Raw genomic sequence first — 21,966 nt, forward strand, 5'->3', positions numbered from 1 at the left:
ATTATACTCTTCCCTTCAGATTTTGACAACTATTTGCTTCACTGTTTTCTTTTTTTAATAGCTTGTTTGGCTAATTAGTCCTCTCTCTCATTACCCATAATGCCAATATGAGCAGGAATCCAAATCAGTTGTATCACAGAGCATTTTTGTCTTATTCTTGCGTTTTTTCTCAATCTTGTATACATCCTGATGACTATTGGACATACCTGTCATGAGACTGTATAGAGCCGACACTAAATCACTTCCAACTAAAGCTTTTTTTAAATTGTTTTTCCCAATCCATTCTAGTGCCATCTGGTAGCATATAATTCAACTGTATACACACTCAGATCATTAGCTGTTCTTCGGCTTACCTCACCTCTTTGATTTAAAATGACATTTGCAGAGCCAGTCCTTCCTGAGTCTGGGTCCTTTGGTCCATCTGTATAAATCTGCACGTAATCTTTATATTTAAGTCTATATATCTATAAAATTCAGCTACCAGATCTGTACTGCTGTTTACTTTTTTGACTTGAAGTAACTTAATTAACTTCCATGGTTTCTAGCTTCCATACAGGGGTATCAGGCCATATTACATTTGGGCAGACCTCCTTTTCATACACTCCCAAATCTCTTGCCGCATCTCCTCTCCACCCAAAACTTAACTTTTGTGCTCTCTCCCTTTCCCAGTTAGCTTGCAGTATTCTTTTGGTTGGATAACCATCTCCTTTTAGATAGATTTATCCAATAGTTTACAAGCAATTGTCTACGTCGAATGTTCAGTGACATTTCTCCCGCTTTAACTTGTAGAGCACACACAGGCGAAGTTTTTACTGCACCTAGGCATAATCTCAGTGCTTTAGCCTGTATTACATCAAGTCTCACAAGTACAGATTTGGCTGCTGATCCATACGCCACACTTCCATAATCCATCCTTGATCTTATTAAACTTCGAATTAGTGATTCAGATCTCCTATTAAACAGCTAAACTGCTGAAATCATGTGACTTTGGCGCTCCGACTTACTGATTCAATTCGTAAAGCTCTAAAGCAGTGTTTTGAAATCGGCCCATATATTGTTGAAAGGTCTTTATTTTGTTTTTTTGTCGCTCTATAATATTAAGATAGAACCACTGAACTCACATGAACTGTTTCAAATATGTTTTTAGTACCTTTATGGACCTTGAGAGTTTGAATGGCTTTGCTCTCAATAGAGGCCTCACTGAGCTATCGGATTTCATCAACAATATCATAATTTGTGTTCAGAAGATGAACGAAGGTCTTACGGCTGTAGAACGACATGAGGGTGAGTAATAAATGACATTATTTTCATTTTTGGGTGAACTAACCCTTTAACTTTCTCCAAGTTACTTCCATGTAGTTTTAGATTAATACTTTCCTTTATTTTCTTTCCTGTAAAAAACATAACTTTGGTTTTCTCTATAGAAAATTTAAAACCCCTCTTTATTCCCCACTTCTCAAACTGCTGTATCCCTTTCTGACTGACTGGCTGGACTAGCCAAGCCAGTGCCGGTGGGACAGCACAAAAATTCATAGGGTCAAGAACCCTGGCAGGAGTCCAGGGAGGGAATGGGAGGGTTAATTCAGGGAGGATCAGGTGGGTCTGGAGTCCTGACAGAGGGCCAGGGCAGAGCCAGGGGGACGGACCAGGGGTGCGTTTCCCGAAAGCATTGTTAGTCAACTATGGTCGTGAGTCCCATTGAACTCTATTGGTAATGATTGAACTTGCGACCATAGTTTGCTTTGGGAAATGTGCCCCTGGTGGGCTTTGGTGGATCTGGAGTCCTGGCAGAGGGCCAGGGCGATGCCGGAGGGATGGACCAGGAGGGGCTCCAGTGGGTCTGGAGTTCTGGCAGGGGGCCAGGGCAGAGCCAGAGGGACAGATCAGGCGGGCTCAGATAGATTAGAAAAAAAGTGGCATGGCAGAACTGGTGGCTCCGGAGCTGAAGCGGGATCTGGGCCAGCCTCTGGTACCCCTTTTCTACCAGAACGAACCGGGTGTTAGTTCAGAGCTAGTGCTATTGCCGGTTCGGAGTTGATTCGACTGGCAAGCCTTCTAAGAACCGGTTTGCCTTTCCATGGGCTAGAGAGCCAGCACAGAGCTAGGTCTTACGTCACTGTATACATCTCATCTTTCACACTTTACTGTCTTTTTCAAATTTTTATTGTACATTTTGCACATTTACAGTGCAAGATGGGGCATATCTATATCATACACCACACACTTACTAGTATCAAAAAAAAGTCTCATGACTTTAACAAAGATGTAATCAGGACAGAGTAGCATAAACTAAGGGATAAATATGGTTATTTTTGACTGAAAGCCAATTAAAAATATTTACCCAAAATTTAGGAAAGGAAAAACAAACTGAAAACTCTTCTGTAACAATTCCACTATGGATATATCTAAACAGGATTTTATAACAAGTGTCTTTAACTTTTGGGGTAATACGGCACGTAAGGCACCTTAACAAAAGGCTATAACACTGAAAATGACCAACAATAGGCCAACTATGCTTAAAAACTATTACATTTATGTTAAATAAATGAATCCCTGCTGAATGAAAGGATCAGTTTCTTTTAAAAAGAATTGTACTGACCCCAATGAATGGTAGTGTAAATAATAGGCGTAATTATAATAAACACAGAATAATAATCAGCATTAATATTCATATGGGGGCAGTATGGGATCTAAATAATGGGCAAGGGGTGCTGGTCAAAAAAAAAAAAAACTGCCTAGAACAACTGTTCCAGTTGCTCCCCAGTCTTGTCCCTTCTGTCACAGAAAGGTTTAGTTTCATTGTGTTTTTTGGTTTGGTTCTGTTCCTGTTTGCCTGTGTTCCCTGTCATTGTTAGTTGACTTAGTTTCCTAGCGTGCACCAGTTTGTTTCCTTTAGTTACTGATTAGTTTCACCTCTGTTTCCTTTAGCTCAATCCCTTTACTTTGCCCTGTGTATTTATAGCCCAGAGTTTGTTCAGTTCTTGGTCTTGTGTTGTTTGCACTGCCAAACGTTTTTCCTGTGATCTTCGTCATGGATTATCTTCTTTGTTTTGGTTTAAATAAAAGTGCTGCATTTAGATCCTTCCTTCTTGTGCCATAGGTGCTATACGTCTTTAGTTTGAGAGATCTGATGCATCATTTCCAGGTTTTAATATGCACTATGAGAGACTCTTTCCATTCCACTGGAATTTTTTCCTGTTTCACTACATGGAGACTAGATCTAAACTCTCGAGAGTTTAGTAATCTAAACTCTCGCTTGTTGTTGCTTTCCTTACATTATTCTGTGCAGGAGTATTGTCCCTACCTTGTTTAGCGACATCAGATAAGTTTTCACGAACTGTAAGTTTTCATTTCTGCCAAATGCTCAGCCTTTTCTATATTATTGATAGCTGTTTTGTTACTTATCAATACCAGAATTGTATAGTTCTTCCTAATTCCACTTTGCACAAATGTTGCCACACCACCCCCTTTTCCATTTTTTTTTAGTTAAAAATGATGGAGGAATATATAGCCTATATGTCACATGTCTCCTGTGTTTTCTGTGACCTAGTTTTCCCCCATTCTGTTTAATTAGTCATTTCATTCACCTGTGTCCTGTTAATTATCTTAAATTCCCTTTGTTTGCCTCTTGTGTATATATACCCTGTGTTCTCCCACATTCCTCGTCCGTTCTTGTTTATGTTAAGCTGTGTAAAAAGTGAGTTCACAATAATCTAGAAACAATGTGAATCAACATCACAACAACTGAAGCAGCAAACTTTGTGAAACACAAAATTGATGTCACTACTTTTTAGCCAAGGCTGTACAAAATTGTATGCTGTAAATTAATGTACAATATATACAAAATAATAATAATAATAATAATTCATTCATTTAAAATCTATGTACCATTTGCTGTCACATCCTCAATCACCAGTCCAGTTACTTCACCATCACTGGTCACCTCCACACTACATTTCCCATAATCTCTCCTGGCTCACACCTGTACACACTTCACAATGATCCACACATCATTCTCCCTCATCAGCTTCACTCCATTTAAACAGTCAAACCCCATTTCACTCTGTCTGGTCTTGTAGTGTATGTTATACATAAATGACAAAAAGTCCTTTTAGTGGATACATTATTTTCTGTGTAGCTGGCACTATTGTTCATTACTGGCAGGCAGTATAATAGCCTTTTTGCCTGTGTTTTAGGTTGATGTTAGTAAGTTTTATAGAAGACAGAGAGGAAAAGCTGTACAATTTCCAGAAAATATTGATGATAATGATGACAGTGCATCAGAAAATAAGGTCATAGTAAGAAAGTTAGAAGCTGAAGATCAAGGAGGATAGAATCAGTGAGGGTGATGGCAAGTCAAGTCACCTTTATATAGCGCTTTTTACAATACAGATTGTTTCAAAGCAGCTTTACAGTGATAACAGGAAAATAACGCAACAAAAGGACAGTTTTAACAAAGTGTTAAAAATTTTAGTGTTTAATTTAATAAATGAAATAATCTGTAAAACTCGAAATAAATAAAACAATTTCTGCGCGTTATTGCGCTCACTTTGATGTTTGTCATAATTCTTTGGTACTGCTAGTTATTTTCTAGCTGGAACAAACACTAATTATGAATTATTACATCGGGTACATCACCGCATGATTAAAAGCGGGCTAAAGTTTTTTTCAAAGAGCCAGAAAGTCACTGGCACAACAAATGAACATTGATGCTAGCGTTAGCATTTCAGGCAGGACAGCAGATATCACCAGACCATCGTGTGTGGATGAAATATCATCCTCAAGGAGAGGATTTTTGGAATATAATATAACAATACATACTTAAAGTGACACAATACATAATTAAAGTGATTGGGTTTAGCATTTACAGTATCTGAGAGAAATGTAGCAGCGCATTGATCTGCCTGTTTCTTCAAAGGAAGATTACAAACGGAGACTTAATGATGTGAGTACAGGACTCTTTTACTTCACTGTCTCTTGTTGGTATACATTTTTTAATTAGCCTAAAACAATATGAAGCGAGGTCTATGTTTTGTCTCCCGCTTTTGTTTGTCATTGTCATGGTTGTCATGATAATGACGCAGTTTAGCGCGGCACAAGCTCGTGTTCATTTACACTGAACCAAAACAGTATCAGAGTCGCCTTTGATACTAGGGGCTGAGTTGGGTCAGACCCGGCATATTTTAGGTCTGCTTTTATGCGGCATTGCGTCTTTACACAGAATCTTAAGCAGGCACAGACCCGGCTTAACTCAAACAAAGTTTGTTTTGGCTCTACAGCAGCTCTAGAAGAAAATAGTGTCATTGTCCAGCTTAAGTAAGTTCAGTGCTAATTCATTTCCATTGTAAAAAAGGTTTTAACTTAGTTCATTTATCAATAAAGCAGCGCTGGAGAAAACAGTGATGTCATCATCCAGCTAAGTTCAGTTCTTATAGAATGGTGTCAATGCAGGCAGATCAATAATATTGCTGAATGTTAAGTGTCCTCAACTAAGCAAGCCAGAGGCGACAGTAGCAAGGAACCAAAACTCCATCAGGTGACAGAATGGAGAAAAAAACCTTGGGAGAAACCAGACACAGTCAGGGGCCAATTGTCCTCTGGCCAACAATTGAAGAGTGCATGATTATGATTCAGGCAGCATTACAGGTCAGAAGTTAGATTGGATCGGAACATTCAAAATATTTAATCCAGTTCCATCTGGTTGAAGATCAGATTCATCAAGCCGGCATGGAGATGGGTTTGTTGAGGACCTGAGCCAATGGCTATTGTGTCGATGAAGCCTTCACAGGAGATAGTCTAGTTGTCAAATCTCTGCTGACACTTCAGAGATATGTTATAGTCATGTCTAGGGTGCAGATCCTCCATCTGATCTGAATAACCTAGCCTTGAGGTCATGAACACATGAACTAACTGTTCTGCATTTGTCATTGAGAGCATATGTCGTAGTTTAGATATACTTGTAAGATGGATGAATGCGGTTTTACAGATGATGCGGAATGCATTTTTTTTTCTCTCTAATATTATCAATCTTGTAAGTAAAGAAGTTCATAAAGTCATTACTGCTGGGCAGTTTGGAAACTTCAGATAGAACTAGAACAGTAGAACTGATAGTTCTACTATATTTGTAACAGGTTTTGCAGCCTTGGGTAAATGTATTTATTTAGTATAGACAAGACTAGATAATGATCTTGAAGAATGGAGATGAAGAATATAAGATTGTTATATTATAAGATTGTTCATAGATTGTTGTGGAAGTCAGACATTTTTAAAAATAGACCTGTGCATTAAGTGCTATAGTATAAATGCAGACTAATACACCTGCAGCAACAGACAAGAATAAGAAAAAAAGTCTGTGTTGGCTGGGTATATATATTTAGCAGCTTTAAAGATTATTTTTTAAAGAGCTCCTTTTTTCACACATCCTTTTAAAAGCAGTTTAAAAATTTGCCTATTTAAATTTAGAGTATTTAATGCATTATTTATTTATTAGAATAAATAATTATAGTTATTATAGCTATGTTATAATAAATCCAAAATTAAAACGTGAAAAGAACTACATTAGGAAGTGAAAATGGCAAATGAGCTAATAAGTGGTCCTCTGCCATCTATCGGTTATAGTGGTAATCACATGATGTAATTTACATTTTAAAAGTCTTTGTTTTCCACTAGGGAACATAAATAGTCCACTAAACAAAAGCATGGCATATTTTAAAAAAATGAAAATGAGAAATGTAAACCTTCTTTAAAGTGAATTTTAATGCACAACCATAGAGGTAAAAATGATAAAGTGTTTAAAATGGTGGACTACATGTTTAAAATATATATATTTAAAAGAATATTTTATTGTCTGGGGTCCAAACATCTAAGTGTGCACCATAGTCGAATGGCCCCGGACTGTACAGACCTCCGCGATTGGAGATAAATGAGTTCAGCATTTATGTAGGCATGAAAAGGCAGCTAAATTTGCTTGCATTTTTCAGATATCTGAAAAGAAGGCTGCATAGTGATGATGTGAGTAATAATACATCTCTGATCTGTTTTACTCATTTGGAATACAGTGAGTCAATTAATTAATTTACCTTAATTATTATTTATGGAACAGATAAGGGACTAAACAGACAGCCTAACTAATGCTAACCTGTGGTAGTTTTGTAATGTGGTTTAAAATTATATCAAATCAACCTACTTGGCAAAGAGAATATCTGCAAACAGTTTATCAGTATACATAAAGTTTGTGTTTTGTTCTTTTTACACATTTTTCTTTAAAATATTACACAAATAATTGACGCATTCAAAACTTTTACACATTTGTCTACAAAACTTCTGGATTTATATATTTTTCTCATTTAACTGGTAAAAGAAAAGTCTGATTTATTGGGAACAGCAGCTCTTTGAAATGAAAGTAAATTGTTCACCTATTGATTTTAAAGTGCAAAAAAGTAGAATTTTATTTATTTTTACACTTAATTATTATTGAGGGTCTGTTTAAAACTATCCTATAGGGGGCAGAAAAGTTCCCGTTACTCATTTAGGAGTAAATTATGAACTTGATGTGACTTTATAACATTGTGTCATTTACCGTCAGTACTTCTCCTGGATGTTTCCGTCTCAATATCTTGGTCCTTCATTTCGCCTTGATCTGAGCTCTTGTTTTTGGTGGATTTTTTCTTCCCACCGAACGAGAGCCACTTAAAGAAGTTGCCCCCTTTCTTTTTCTTTTTCGGACGCGAGTTGGGAAGCAAAAAAACCAAAAAGTTGGTTGCCAAACCTGTTCCTGGAGCCCCAACACTGCACATTTTAAATATCTCCTTTGGCCCTGTCCCAAATGGCACACTTCATTTGCACTTGACAAGACCATAGGGTATCTCATTTGTCATTGTAGGTTTCAGAACAGTGCTCACGAGTGCCCCTATATGCCCTCAATGTTCATCTTCTCTATTATGCATAGGAGCAGATATTAGTTAACAGCCCAAAGTTTGTGTAAAAAAAAAAAAAAAACAACTTTTTATTATTTATGACCAATATTGCAAAATAATCATTCACATTTAATATATGCAAAATAAAATCATTCTCTAAGTCTTTTTATAAAAGTGTTTCTTTATGGAATTAAAGAAGAAATATTCAATGTTAAGATTTACATTTAGGTTTAAGTTTCAACTGAAAGAGTGCAATATGTCAATTTTCATTCAAGTTTTTAATTTATCAATTATGAATAATAAATGTACTGCAAAGCCATGTCTTTTATTGTTTTGAATATGAAATATAAAATATACAATTTTACACAAGTTGCAGGCACTGTATGGTAACATGTCTGATAGCTTTTTTTGACAGTAGATCTCTGAAGGCTCTGACAGGAACCTCTGCGGCTGTTCAGAGGAACTACTCAACTCTCAAATTATTTACAACAGTACAATTATTTATTTTCACATCCTTCGGAAAGCAATATCGCCAGATGCTAATGTCACTGCTTCAAGCCAAGATGCAAGAGGCTAAAGTGGATGGATGGAGACGCCACTGGATTCAGCCCGCAGACACACAGATGAACAGATGACACTTCTGGAGTGACCAGTCTTACATCTGGAACAAATTAAACAGAAATGAGTTTTGTTGCCTAAATTCATTATACTTAGAACACGTGAGAAAGTTTCTCATTTTTAGGTGTAAATTACAAAGTGACTTTGAAGAGCTCCAGGAAACTAATATTAACTCAATATTCTCATAACATATTTGTCATTTACCGTCAGTACTTCTGGATGTTTCCATCTCAGTACTTTGGTGCTTCATTTCATCCTGAGCTCTTGTTTTTGGTGGATTTTTTTCCTCAAACAGAAAGATTTTCTCAACCGATGACACTTCTGGAGTGGCTGTCTTACACCTGGAACAAAAAACAGAAATTCTGTTCTAAGAGTTTACTTGCTTAAATTCATAACACTTAGAACAGATAAGATGTTCAAAATACATCTTAAATAGTTTCTTGCTCATGGCTCAGTACCTAAAACCATACGTGGTAAACAATCCTTTCCAGATCAGGCCGACGCTCAGGCTTCTGCTGCAGAAGAGAGCAGATCAAATGGCAGCAATCTGTGCAGAAAGATGGAGAAACTTTACATCTGCTCTACTGAATCGTCCTTCTAAGATCTTCAGGTCAGAAAGCCGACAAATTCCTGCATTATCTATACGGCCATCTCCTATAAAGCCTATGAAGTTTAGCATTAGAATTATACTTGTGCAAATCACCTTCTGTCAAGCCAGGTTTGTACCAGGTGTTCATATTGATCCTGTACAGGTCGAAAGTATCTGGAAAGTGTCCGCACAGCATTCTGAACAAGAGGATTCCCAGAGTCCAGACTGTCGCCGGCTTTCCATGAAACTCACCCTTCATCCTGTACTCGGGAGGGCAATACATCATTGTGCCTGGAGGAAAGAGAGTTTGTCCCATGTGTGAGTCTCTACCGCAGCATGAGTTCACTGATTCACAAGAGTTTTGAGAACTAATACACACCACAGAATCTCGTGTAGGCAGATTCCGTCAGGAGATCGCCGCATCCAAAGTCAATGAGTTTGACTTCGAGGTTCTTAAAGTCTATCAGCAGGTTCTCTAATTTTATATCCCCATGGTAAACCCCACGGCGACAGCACACATCAGCGGCTAGTGTTGCCCCCCACATGATGAAGCGTGCAAACTTCTCGTCGATGCTGCCGCCGTTGCTTTCCACAAAGCGATACACATCCATGCTGTGAGAGAAACGCTCGAGGACCATGACATAGAAGTCCTGCTGGTCCTGCCAGTCCAGCAGCTTAATGATGTCCGTCACTGGACCTTTATTGGCCAGGATTGTCAGAGCGACTTCTTTGGGAAGGGGCTTGGGATGATCAGGCTAGAAGAAAGAAACATTATATGATGTTAGATGGTTTTAAATAGAGATTGAGTGAGTTTGTCAATTGAAAAATCACTTATACTCACAATGCTGTTACATTCCGTGTGTTTTGTCTTTTTGACAAATTTCACTGCCACCTGATGGACAAAACAAAAAGCAATTAATGTGTTTTGAGGTTGTATCATAAATTCCCAGCAAGAATTTAAGTTTTAACAGATCAAAGCCCTAAATAGTGAATATATAATTCAGATCAAAAACCATTTGCTAAGTAAAAAACATCAAACCTTCTGGCCATCCGCCAAACGAGTGCCTTCATAGACGGCACCAAATCCACCTTGCCCCAGTTTACTGCCGATTGCATATCGGCAGCAAATGTTGTCTATTAAAAGATGAACAGAAGAAGACGATGTTTAGTGGCGCTGCTTTGCAGACATTGTGAGATTATTGTTGGGGACTGTGGCAGGAAACTCACCCTCAGGTCTCATGTTCACTTCGCTACTGTCCAGCGGTTTCGTCAAAGGAGACATTTCACCTGCTGTCAGACTGACTGGAGTGTCGTGAACTTGAGTTTGGAGCTCTTCTTGCACCAGAGGGTCAGCAGCGGGAAGGACTTGAAGAACACCGGCAGGAGGTTCCTCGAGATCAATGACCTCTACAGATCTGGAGATGGACTGTAGAGACTTTTGATCTGAAGAGGAGAATATCAGCACAAGAAGTTAGCTAGCAGTCAATTAACTGGTAAAAGAAAAGTCTGATTTATTGGGAACAGCAACTCTTTGAAATGAAAGTAAATTGTTCACCTATTGATTTTAAAGTGCAAAAAAGTAGAATTTTATTTATTTTTACACTTAATTATTATTGAGGGTTTGTTTAAAACTATCCTATAGGGGGCAGAAAAGTTCCCGTTACTCATTTAGGAGTAAATTATGAACTTGATGTGACTTTATAACATTGTGTCATTTACCGTCGGTACTTCTCCTGGATGTTTCCGTCTCAATATCTTGGTCCTTCATTTCGCCCTGATCTGAGCCCTTGTTTTTGGTGGATTTTTTCTTCCCACCGAACGAGAGCCACTTAAAGAAGTTGGCCCCTTTCCTTTTCTTTTTCGGACGCGAGTGGGGAAGCACGTCTCCCTCTCCCTCAGCAACAACAACAGGCTTCTCATCAGGCCGATGAGGATGTTGTTTCTCCGCCGTGCTGCTGCTGGGGTTTGGGTCGTAAACCTGCTCGCTATCCGTAAAAGATCGTACTCGTGAACTTCTCTGTCCCATGATGAACCACTGATGGTATCAATCAATCAGACTAGAGCAGCTACAAACCGAGTGAGTGAGTAAAGTGTGAAGAGTTGTACGGTTTTACACGCGTGACATTCTAAAACTCACTTTGACGACATAGTGGATAATAGGCATAGCCTAGCTAAGGAATTTAATTTAAAAAACAACATCATAACAATGTGTAGGCTAATATTATATCATCCACATGCTTAATTACATCTGAATCTGACTGTTTAATAACTTCAAAAAGATGAACAATTGAACTGTGCACGGTTACTAATATTTTTAAATATTGTACAATTATGTTGGAAATATATCATGTTTATTAGAAATAAATGCGTTAAACATATTAGTTTTTAAATACATTTTGTTGAAAATATTAATATTGGAAGTGAACACATTTTTACAAATTAGCCAACATGTTATAAATGCGTTAAATATATTATCTTTTAAATAGCCTACATTTTGTTGAAAATTATAATATTTGAAGTGAACACATTTTTAGAAATTAGCGGCAAGAAAATAATAGCATAATAAAGAAAAATTTCTGTTAGGCTATGTAAGACTAAACATATTAATATTTATTTTGCTATTTTATGTAGCCTATTTTTAAAGACACCTATGATCAAAACCATATAATACGATAAATTACGATATATCCTATAGCCTACGATATATTATTATAAAACATTATAGTTTATTGTAACACAAAGCAAACTAATGATTTTTATGTGTAATTTCTTGATTAAATTGTGTACTCGTTAACTTAAAATGTTTTATTGCTCTTTAGATCGGTATTGAAAAGTATTAGCTAATTTTACGTTATCAGAGGGCATGTTAACATAAAGACGGTCCAGATGACTGTAAAATTATATGTAATTGACGAATTTGACTGCTTATATTAATTATTATTAACTATTATTAATTTTTACTTTTAAAATTTGCAGCGTGGTATAGTGATAAGTTATCGTTAACGCAAGCTTGCTAAGGCCTAGCAGACCCTCATTTTAAAAGCGATTATAGTAGGCCTATCAAACGTTTAGATTTTTTAATGTTTTTGAAAGAAGTCTCTACTCACCAAGGCTGCATTTATTTAATCAAAAATGCAGTTAAACAATAATTTTGCGAAATATTATATCAAAATAAAAGAACAGTTTTCTATAGTAAAGTGTAATTTATTCCTGTGATCAAAGATGAATTTTCAGCATACTCCAGTCTTCAGTGTGGCATGATCCTTCAGAAATAATTCTAATATGATGATTTGGTGCTCAAGAAACATTTCTGATTATTATCAGTTTTGAAAACAGCTGTGCTGCTTCATATATTTGTGAAAGTGGTGATAGGCCTACTTTTTTCAGGATTCTGTGATGAATAAAAAGTTCAACGAACAGCATTAAATTTATTAAAGCATTTATTAAATATAAATCTTCTGTAACATGATAAATGTCTTCACTGTTATACTGTCATATAATCTGAAATATTCCTTGAGCAGCAAATCATCATATTAGAATGATTTCTGAAAGATAATGTGACACTGAGGAGTAATGATGATGAAAATTCAGCTATCAGCTTCGTCATTTCCTGCTGATCACTCCCACTTTTTTAAATGCCTTCGAATTAGGATTAAATGATTAGTATAAAATCAAATATTGTCTGTCTGTAAATTATAGTAAGTTCAGTCTCCAGTCTTTTGATCTCACATATTATATTACCATATAGCTTCACTGTGAAACTAGAGGGCTTACTTAAAAGTGGTAGTATTACATGGATTTCTGATTTTTTATATTTTTTGGCACCTTAGTTTTGTGTGCAACTCTACCTAAGCTTTTTACAGGGGACTTAGTGTTTTTTTTGTCTCCTTACTACACATTTTAAAGGTAATAACAGTTGAATTACTTTGCTGACTGTCAACAAAATATCAAGAACTATAAGGATTTTTTGTCATAATTAATCTTTTTTAGAAACAATGAAAAGGAGGGAACCATCTTTAACAAGCTCTGGAGTCAGACGGAGGGCTCACATTTCCCTCGAAAAACGACTGCATGACATTGCAGAAGACTGTCTATTAGAATCAGAACCAACTCAAGCTCACAAAGTTGACACAGATTCACAAATGACACACAAAGCAGCAATGACTCAAGATCCCCTCAGATAGATGACCATTTAGATTCTGTTTGCACAGATGATATTGGAGAAGTGACAGAAAGACAACATGTTTCAGAGCCCGACTCTGAATCAGAATCTGAGCTTGCAGATGAGCCACTCAGCCTTGTTGAAAGTTTAGCCAATTGGTCTGTACAGTTTGCCGTTTCTTTAGTAGCCCTCACAGCCCTCCTTAGTTTGTTGAGATTGTACCACCCAGAACTGCCCATGGATGCTCAAACCATTCTTAACACAAAAACTGAATACAAAATCCAACAAAAATGTGGTGGTTTGTATCATTATAGAGGTATCCTGACAGCTATGCATAACACCCTAAACCAACTAATTGAAAATATTGCAGATGGCTTTACCTTTCGATTGCAGATAAATATTGATGGCTTGCCATTATTTAAGAGCTCTAATTTACAGTTATGGCCCATTTTAGGACTTTTTTTGAGTGTCCCAATGAAAGAACCTGTTGTTATTGGGGTTTTTTTAGTGGTACAAAAAAACCAAATGCCCCTGATGAATTTTTGAGAGACTTTACTGGAGTGCCTTTACTAAGGTGCCTGGAGGAACCTTTTGGGGTTCTTCACTTTGCCACACCGGCGGAACCGTCTGTAGATCCTCTAGGCACCCTTTCAAAAGGGGCAGTTCTCTGAGGAACCTTGAAGGCTTCTTGAGGAACCCTTTTATTAAGAATGGTCTGGAACCACCTTGGGTGCTTCAAGGCACCATTTCCCAATTTGAATCTATTGTGCCCTCCAACCCTCCCTCCGTTTCATTAACAGATAAATAAAATGTATTACTATTTTGATAAACAAAACAAAAAACAAAATACAAAGCAAACATTTTTTATTGTATTATTAAACAACAACAATATTTGTAGAATAAAAAGTTCAAAAAATATTTACGTTGAATAGTCAATACTGTACATCAACATCTAATTCATGGAAGCACATGTAAAATGTTAATATTGTTCTACATTAAGAGTTTACATCTTGACAAACAGTAGAAGATAAATATGACTTAAATATCCTATAACTTTAAAACATATTTCAGGTTCCTCAAAAAACAATTCATATTTACTGCAATTCAATGTACAATGCATTCAGTGGTAACATTTTGACTCTGGGAATATTTACAGGGGCATTTTAAATAATTGATAAACCTCAACACAACTGTGGGTAGCTTGAGGTTCTCCTTCTGAATGCCCAACAGATACTGCAGAAAAGTCAGTGTACTTTTAATTGGTTTCCTGTACTTAATGTTGAATAGAAAGTAGGTACTCATAGTAAGGCCTACACCCATGGTTATGTCATCAGGTTCATCAGCTAACAGTTCTTCGCCATCAAGAAAAACCGCAATGCTGCTTTCACCAAATGGGTCTCCTGTAATCACTATAGTTGGTGTGAGGTTCTGTGGAGGCTGTTGGTTGAAAAAAGAGGGGTAAAGATCAAATTTCTTTACAAAACATTTACATTTATTAATTTTACACATAAATTTATCCAAAGTGACTTAAAAATTAGGAACATCAAATGTAACTGGTCACAGAAGAATATACATAATACAAAATGCCATTTTTATTGTTGTAGTAGTGCCTTTAATGGTTGTAGAGCAGTTAAATTAATGAAATCTCTAGCAATAACTGGCATAAAACCGGCAAAACTTTAAGCTGATTATTTTAATTGTCAGACCCAAAACATTTGCATGTATAAAATCTGACCTCGTTTATCACATACAGTCCAGCAGGATCTTCATGCAACAGGTACGGCAAGGATTCCTGCAATGACCATGAGTCCTACAAATTTGGAGAAAATAATGGTATTAGAATTATTTCTAAAATGGTTTCTGATGTTTCTCTGCAACAGAGCTTCATAAAAAGAAATGTCCTTTCTCCCATAACTTTTGGTTAGAACTTATCACAACATGTACAATACATATAATCAATAAGCACAATGTATTTTAACAATACATATAAAAATATGGAAAGAATACACCCTTTATCGTATACTTGAGCACAAAAAAAAAAAAAAAAAAAATTACTGTACCAATTATTCGAGTTTGATTAGGATTCACAATCAGAAAAAAATTGAGTGAATTCACATTGATAAGGACTTTTTTTTGCCATTGAGATAACTAGGAAAAAGTATATTATAAAGTTTAATATAAACTTTCATTGCTTATCTAATGTAAGCAATAAAAAAATTCACCTTTGTGTGCCTCTTCAGCATGTGATTGAAGTGCAGTGTTGTACATAGTCAGTAGATCCTTAGCCACACCACTTCTTTGTGCCTCAGTCAGTATTTTCTCTGAAGTGGTCCCAAATCCAGTCAAAATTCTTCTGTCCACATCAGTATTATATTTTGTTTTCATTTCTGAAAAAATCTGATTTGACAAAGATCTCTTTAGGAATTACATTACCATAGATATTTAGATGTCACCTGAAATACTTTCTGAAGCACATTATTGTTTTTATTTAGATACAATATGTCAGTCTTACAATTGCCAGTAAGCGCAAGGCAGGGTACTGAATCAGTATTTCTTGAGTGGTTCTCTCTTTTATGTAGACATCTCTCTCCCTGTCGGTTCTCTTCATTTTATCCTGGAGCATGGAGATATTAGGTTTCTTTTTCTCACATTCTGTCTTCATCTTGCTTATGTGCTGACTAATACTGAAGTCATCCTCTGTAGTCATCTGAGTAACGGAAAAAGCAATAGTTGTAATAGTTTATTCAACCAAAAGAGCAGCACACTTAGACACATACAAAACTTAGACAAAACTGGAATGATGTGTGCAGAACATTTTAAATGCAAGTGTATTAAACTTACATCAGCAACTGAAGCGGTAACATTTTCATTTTCAGCCAGGCTTCTTTTTTTGGCTTTTCTGATGTATTGTCCTGGGACATTAATTACATTCATATCTACAAGAGGTTTCCGTTCCTTCTTGGATTTGTTTCTCAGCATTCCATGCCAGGATTCCTGCAAACAAGTACAAACAATTTAATAGTAGTCTACTGATATTAAAGGGAAAATTTACACACAAATTAAACTTTTGACATAATTTACCCATTCTCCTGTTATCATTCACATCCACAGCATCTTTTATCCATAAGCAAATAGTGACTTTGGTTTTAAATTCTGCTTTTTTCATTGACCTCAATCATGAACCATTTAAAGAAACTATTCAAAAAATGTTAGAACTAATGTAGAACTGGTCAGTATTGTTCCAGCATCCATTCAGAACAAATACTTAGGCTATAATTCACTGCTTTAAGTCGAAACTTGGGGACATGCTATTTATTTCATGAATTTTATTAAAGGTGGAAAGGACTTATGCACAAACTTTGGACAGTGATACAACATTGTGAGAAAGCCCTAACACGCCCCCTAGTGGTTCGTAGCATACGCAGCAGTCAGGCGCGGACATGCCGAATCGGCAGTTGAGTTATGAATATGAATCAGGCTGGCTGGACTGTTTATTCCACTTTGTATTTGTTTTTTCCACTGATTAGGGGTGAGTTTTCATATATATTTTGCCTTTGTAATTAATATTATTGTTCTGAATGTAGATATTTGAACGCATTTTAAACTGCGTCACATAGTTAAACCAAAACATTTTCAAATCGGACTTTGAGCTCGAAAATAAGTGTATTTCTATTTAAATCTAAAATACTATGTTCACTTACTAGTAACATATAACCCAATTTGTTCAGTATTGTTTGAAGATGTCGAATTGGATGATGTTGCGTGTTTCCAGATTGTAATATTGAGCATACGCAACGATCGTGCGATCTGCTTGTCATTGTTTATTTAATTATATATTAATATAATCAGCACGCAGTTAAGCCATGTATGTTAATTTATATATTACTTAATAACTGAATATTTGTGTCATTTTACTGATATATTTACAACTGTTTTCCACCCCCCATCTTTGGTGCACCACTACACCTGAACCCACTGAGCGTCCCGTACGCTCGTATATAGTCCGTCGAGCCGGATGTGTCCCTCAAGATGGATCCTGAATCTCCCAGTGCATCTCCCAGTGCAACTGAGCCCGTCCTCCGACCTCACCCTCCAAGAGAGAGACACAATCCTGCCCATCTGGCTGATTATGACAGCCAGCTCCCGCCTAACCTACATCCGGAGCAACCTCCTGCTGATTCTCTTTGCAGAGACCATCCAGACCATCAAGACATGCGTCTAGATCCATTTCTTCTGGTATGGTTTCCAGTACTTCATCCAGATCTCATCCCCAGCGCACAACGCAGATCTCCCAGATATGGACTCTCTGATCTTCAAGCTGCAATGTTGGAGGTAAGGCTAAAGACTCTAGACTTGGAAGAACTTCAACAGCAGAACTTAAGCTTGGGGAGGTGGGAAGTTAAGTCAGTAAAGCAGGCCCTAAAGGTAGAACTGAAGGACCAAACAGTGACTTAAACTGTACTGTGTACCGTGCTCATTGAGGTAGAGGGAATCCTTAATGCCAAGTTTTTGGGATATGTGTCCTCCGACGTGTCGGATCCGGACCCAGTTACGCCTAGCATTCTCTTAATAGGCCGCCACGATTCTTCACTACCCGAGTGCTCTATGATTTAAGTAATCTTTTTGGAACAAGAAGATGGAAACATAGCCAAGTTCTTGCTGATAATTTCTGGTCTAGATTCATCCATTACCATCTCCTGAATCTTCAAGAAAGACAGAAGTGGCACAAAGATGGAGGAGAAATTGGTCTAGACCAGGTGGTACTGACAGTGGACCCACAACTTCCACGTGCATGTTGGCCAGTAGGTAATGTGATTAACATTTTCGCTGGACTTGATGGTCATACCAGAACAGACAAGGTTCAGGTACACAATCGCACATATGTGAGACCTGTATCCCATATAGTCCCACTCCCTAAACTTTCTGATGATGAATCTATTGAGCCTACCAATTAGTTAGGTTTTCTCACTATTTCAAATGTCCTTATTCACAAACACATTTTTTTATCTTAAAAAAAAAAAATCATCTTACATATCCAACGTCTGTTTGGTCTCTCAAGTTTGGATACATCTCAATCAGTGCAGTACACACTTCTTTATACTGCTGCTGTGTAGGATACCTTAAATGATACATTTGCTGTTAATAAATGCAGTAAATGCAGTATCATTGTGGACATTCAATAGCAGATGTAAATAATATTTACTAAATTTACTATATACTAAATATTATTTTCAAAATGTAAACATTCCTATTAGTAATAATAGATGTGTGACTTACCAAGTTATGGTGCATATAGAGTCAAACAACACCTGCACAATCTGTGACCTCCATTTTGAACGGGATGTTGGTTGGTGCAATTCAGCCATATTGTTTTCCATTTTTTGTTTCAACAGAGCTGGGAAATGTGGTAATTTGAAAATTGTTGGCCAAGTTTTTCCTGAATTTGTCTCATGATCTATATTAGATGATGGCCCATTTCCACCTGATGAAGTGAGCACTAAGCTATAGGACAAAGGAATCATTAACATCATGATTATTATTTCTTAATATATTTTGAAGTGTTAGAGTGGTACTGAACTAAAGTTGAGAAGAACATAAATGTTTCATATTTTATTTAAATTGACATACTCATGATTCTTGTCCATCTTGTCGATATTCAGGTTGTCCATCATACGATTGAATTAAATTCTTTGTTTTATTATTGGCACCAATTGCTCCACCATCCTCTCGTTCAATGACAATAATGTATCTCCATCTATTTGGTGTTCTAAAAGAGAAAAAACTAAATTGTTATATCTAGAAATTAAATAATTAACTTGAAAAAATAATGAATTAAATAATTATTTTTGAAAAGAAAAAGGAAATGTGGAAAAATGAAGAAATCATTGTAGACACTGTAATCCAGTGTCTAAGTGGTATTGAGATCTGCCCATCTGACTTCCTGTAACCATCAAGGCAGTGGTAGCCAATCTCCTCACCGGGTTTCACAACAGTCCATGGACACTTCTCCTCAACAACATATGAGTTGAAATGATTGTCGAAGTAAGAAGGAATGGACATTTTCCCACACAGAAGCCACGTCTGATTGACACAGTATATTCCCTGGATCTCCATAAACAATGGTATCTCCTCTGCATGTGCTGTGTCGACAATGATGTAGTCTCCCATATGGTATGCCACATTGTCTACACAGATGTATGTTGTTTTACTGACAGTCACAGGCACAGAGGTTGTTTGAGACATTAAGGCTTCACGTGCATCAATTGACAGAGCCTGCACAGGAATATTTCGTGTGTTTGCGGTTTAAGTAGTGATACCTAGGCTATCTGTATCTGATTGTTCCCAGCACTGTCGAAATTGATGTCGTCTGGCAAGAGTCTTTGTAATGTTCTTAAAGTTCCCAAGAACTGTGGCCACTCTTTTAAAATACTGGTGTTTTGCTTCAAAGCGGAGACAGGACAGATGCACCAGAGGACCATAAGATAGGATTAACCTTGGATAATGGATCATGTAATGCATCTTTGGGGTGATTTTCCCGGGAAAATGTTGATGGAATGTGGACAAAACTGCCACTACCTTCTCTGATAGATATGGAATCCAGGATCTTCTTATTACAGAAGCAATGACAATGTCCACTATCTCTCGAAGAAGGAGGTAAAGCCTCCACAAACAGTCAGTTTCTGGAATTTGTTCTGCAATCATGAATGGCAGTAGTCGAAAAAGGGTAATATTCTCCATGGCACTGCCTCCCAAACGGCCACTTTTGAGAGCTCTATCTGAGAGTGGTACAGGTTTTGATGACACATCATTTTTGCCATAAGGAAAGTTCTCAATCTCATAATTTAAGTCACTTAGCGCAAAGTATTTCTCTTTTAGCCACCGGGAGATACTTAGACTAAGGACCATTGGTATGATCCCTTCATGGAAATCATGCATAATGTCTGGTGGAAAGAGGTGTAATATTAGAGAGGGCACATGCTCCAGCTTTGAAAGGCAACAGGCATTGGTGATCCCATAGACTGACGAGTTTGCAGAATCTTCTTCAGCAGCGTCAAGATGATATCTGTAATTGGCAGCATTCCTCATGATGAACTCCTCCTCTGTGAATTTAGTCTTGATGTCATTTGCATTTGCCAGACAAAACCGGCCAACTCTTCCAGTTGAAAAACTTCTGGTGAGTCCTGCTAAGGCATGAGCAGATAGGTTATCTGCTGATACAGATGCCACTGTACCATTAAATACCCTACTTTCTCCTTCACATGACAACATAATCCCAGTAGTTTCCAACACAGCAAGATCAGTAATAAGAGGCTGAAGTACTTCGGCATAAGATGTGAGTTCATTTTTGAGGAAACGATGGTGGACCAGTGTGGACAAATAAATGTTTTGTAGCTTAGATGTATCCTTGTGGTCCAAATTTCCAAGCTTAAAATAGACAGAGGTTAGTTTGTGTCTTCCTCTTTTTGAGCCAAGTGGATTGACCACTTTAAATTCATCCACGTAAAAATGAAGACGTAAGCTGTGAAAGGTCATGTGTCTGTTTGATTTAAACATTTCACCATCTGTGAAATCTGTGAGAATTTCATCATTTTCAGATTGGGCTCTATTGAGAGTAGCCCAGACATCTTTATTCTTTGCAAGCTTTTGCAGCAATGGAAGCAAGGGAATGTATTGGAATGAAATAATTTTGTCATTTTCTTGTTTATTAAGGCATATCTCGATGGGTTTTATCATATCCAGCTCTTTGACACAGTGTTGTTCCAGCATCCATTCAGAACTAATGCTCTTAATGCACTGCTCAAAAAACAAGCCATTATCAAGCAAAGCCTGGAGCTCATGGTCATCTTCGATGTTTATTTGCTTATTTGACAGATGAAAACGGATGGCTTCTGTGTAATGTGTCATAAATGTGTCGCATACTGTTCTGAGGTCTTCTATGACACTTTTCTGCACAACTGCTGGCACTGTATGTTTTTCACCAATTTTTAAAACAAACAAGCAAAGGCTTTTTTTTAAACCTTCAATTAATTGTTCGTGAGTAAGGTTGAACGACTTTTGATCAGTCTGTACTAGTTCACAGAATACATGGTCATCTTCTGGGATATCTGATCCTAAATCATGCTCATCTTCTACAATGCCTGATCCTAAATCACGCTCAGCATGTTGATGGCTGTCCACATGATTGCGTTATAACAGTTCCTTTTGTTTTCGATAAACATGAGAACGATATGAAGTAAAACAACTACTGAAGTGGCTGCATCCATTAAGTCCACAAGTTATGTGGAAATGAGGCTCATGTTGATGGTACAGTCCAATGTGTTTGAGTAAATGTGTAAGATGAAATGCTTTCTTGTTGCACAGTGGGCAATTATAAACAGTCATTGTTGTAACTATTTACAAAAAAAGAAAGATGAAAGATGGGGCAAGTGCAGAGAGGTCATTTCTTGTCAGCCAGCAACAAACATTAGAAACTGTCCACTGCCTTACATTAGAGATGTCCCTATAAAAGTCAACTCATGAGTCAGTTCTTATGCTTGTCAAGGCTGCATTTATTTGATGAAAAAAATACAGTAAAAACAGTAATATTGTAAAATATTAATACAAATGAAAATAAATGTTTTTCTGTTTGAATTTATTTATTTATATCACAAAATTGGGGTCCAAGCACCAATGGCCTATGT

The 21,966-nt window shown here is 37.0% G+C and overlaps 1 protein-coding gene and 1 long non-coding RNA gene across 2 annotated transcripts; both read right to left on the reverse strand.

The window, feature by feature from the left end:
• Positions 1-8,992: 8,992 nt before the first annotated feature.
• LOC127501103 (serine/threonine-protein kinase pim-2-like) lies at positions 8,993-11,149 on the reverse strand. The gene is made up of 6 exons (XM_051872904.1): positions 10,843-11,149; positions 10,163-10,257; positions 9,965-10,015; positions 9,503-9,878; positions 9,238-9,414; positions 8,993-9,081 (listed from the first exon to the last, which is right to left on the reverse strand). Exons 1-6 carry the CDS (start codon positions 11,147-11,149, stop codon positions 8,993-8,995), a joined length of 1,095 nt encoding a protein of 364 aa, XP_051728864.1.
• Positions 11,150-14,250: 3,101 nt separating this feature from the next.
• On the reverse strand, positions 14,251-16,005 carry LOC127503318 (uncharacterized). The gene is made up of 4 exons (XR_007927070.1): positions 15,798-16,005; positions 15,508-15,682; positions 15,021-15,095; positions 14,251-14,722 (listed from the first exon to the last, which is right to left on the reverse strand). It is a non-coding gene; the product is annotated as an uncharacterized LOC127503318 (long non-coding RNA).
• Positions 16,006-21,966: the final 5,961 nt, after the last annotated feature.

Source organism: Ctenopharyngodon idella, chromosome 2 (genome assembly GCF_019924925.1).
Source record: "Ctenopharyngodon idella isolate HZGC_01 chromosome 2, HZGC01, whole genome shotgun sequence".
NCBI classification, from domain to species: Eukaryota; Metazoa; Chordata; class Actinopteri; order Cypriniformes; family Xenocyprididae; genus Ctenopharyngodon; species Ctenopharyngodon idella.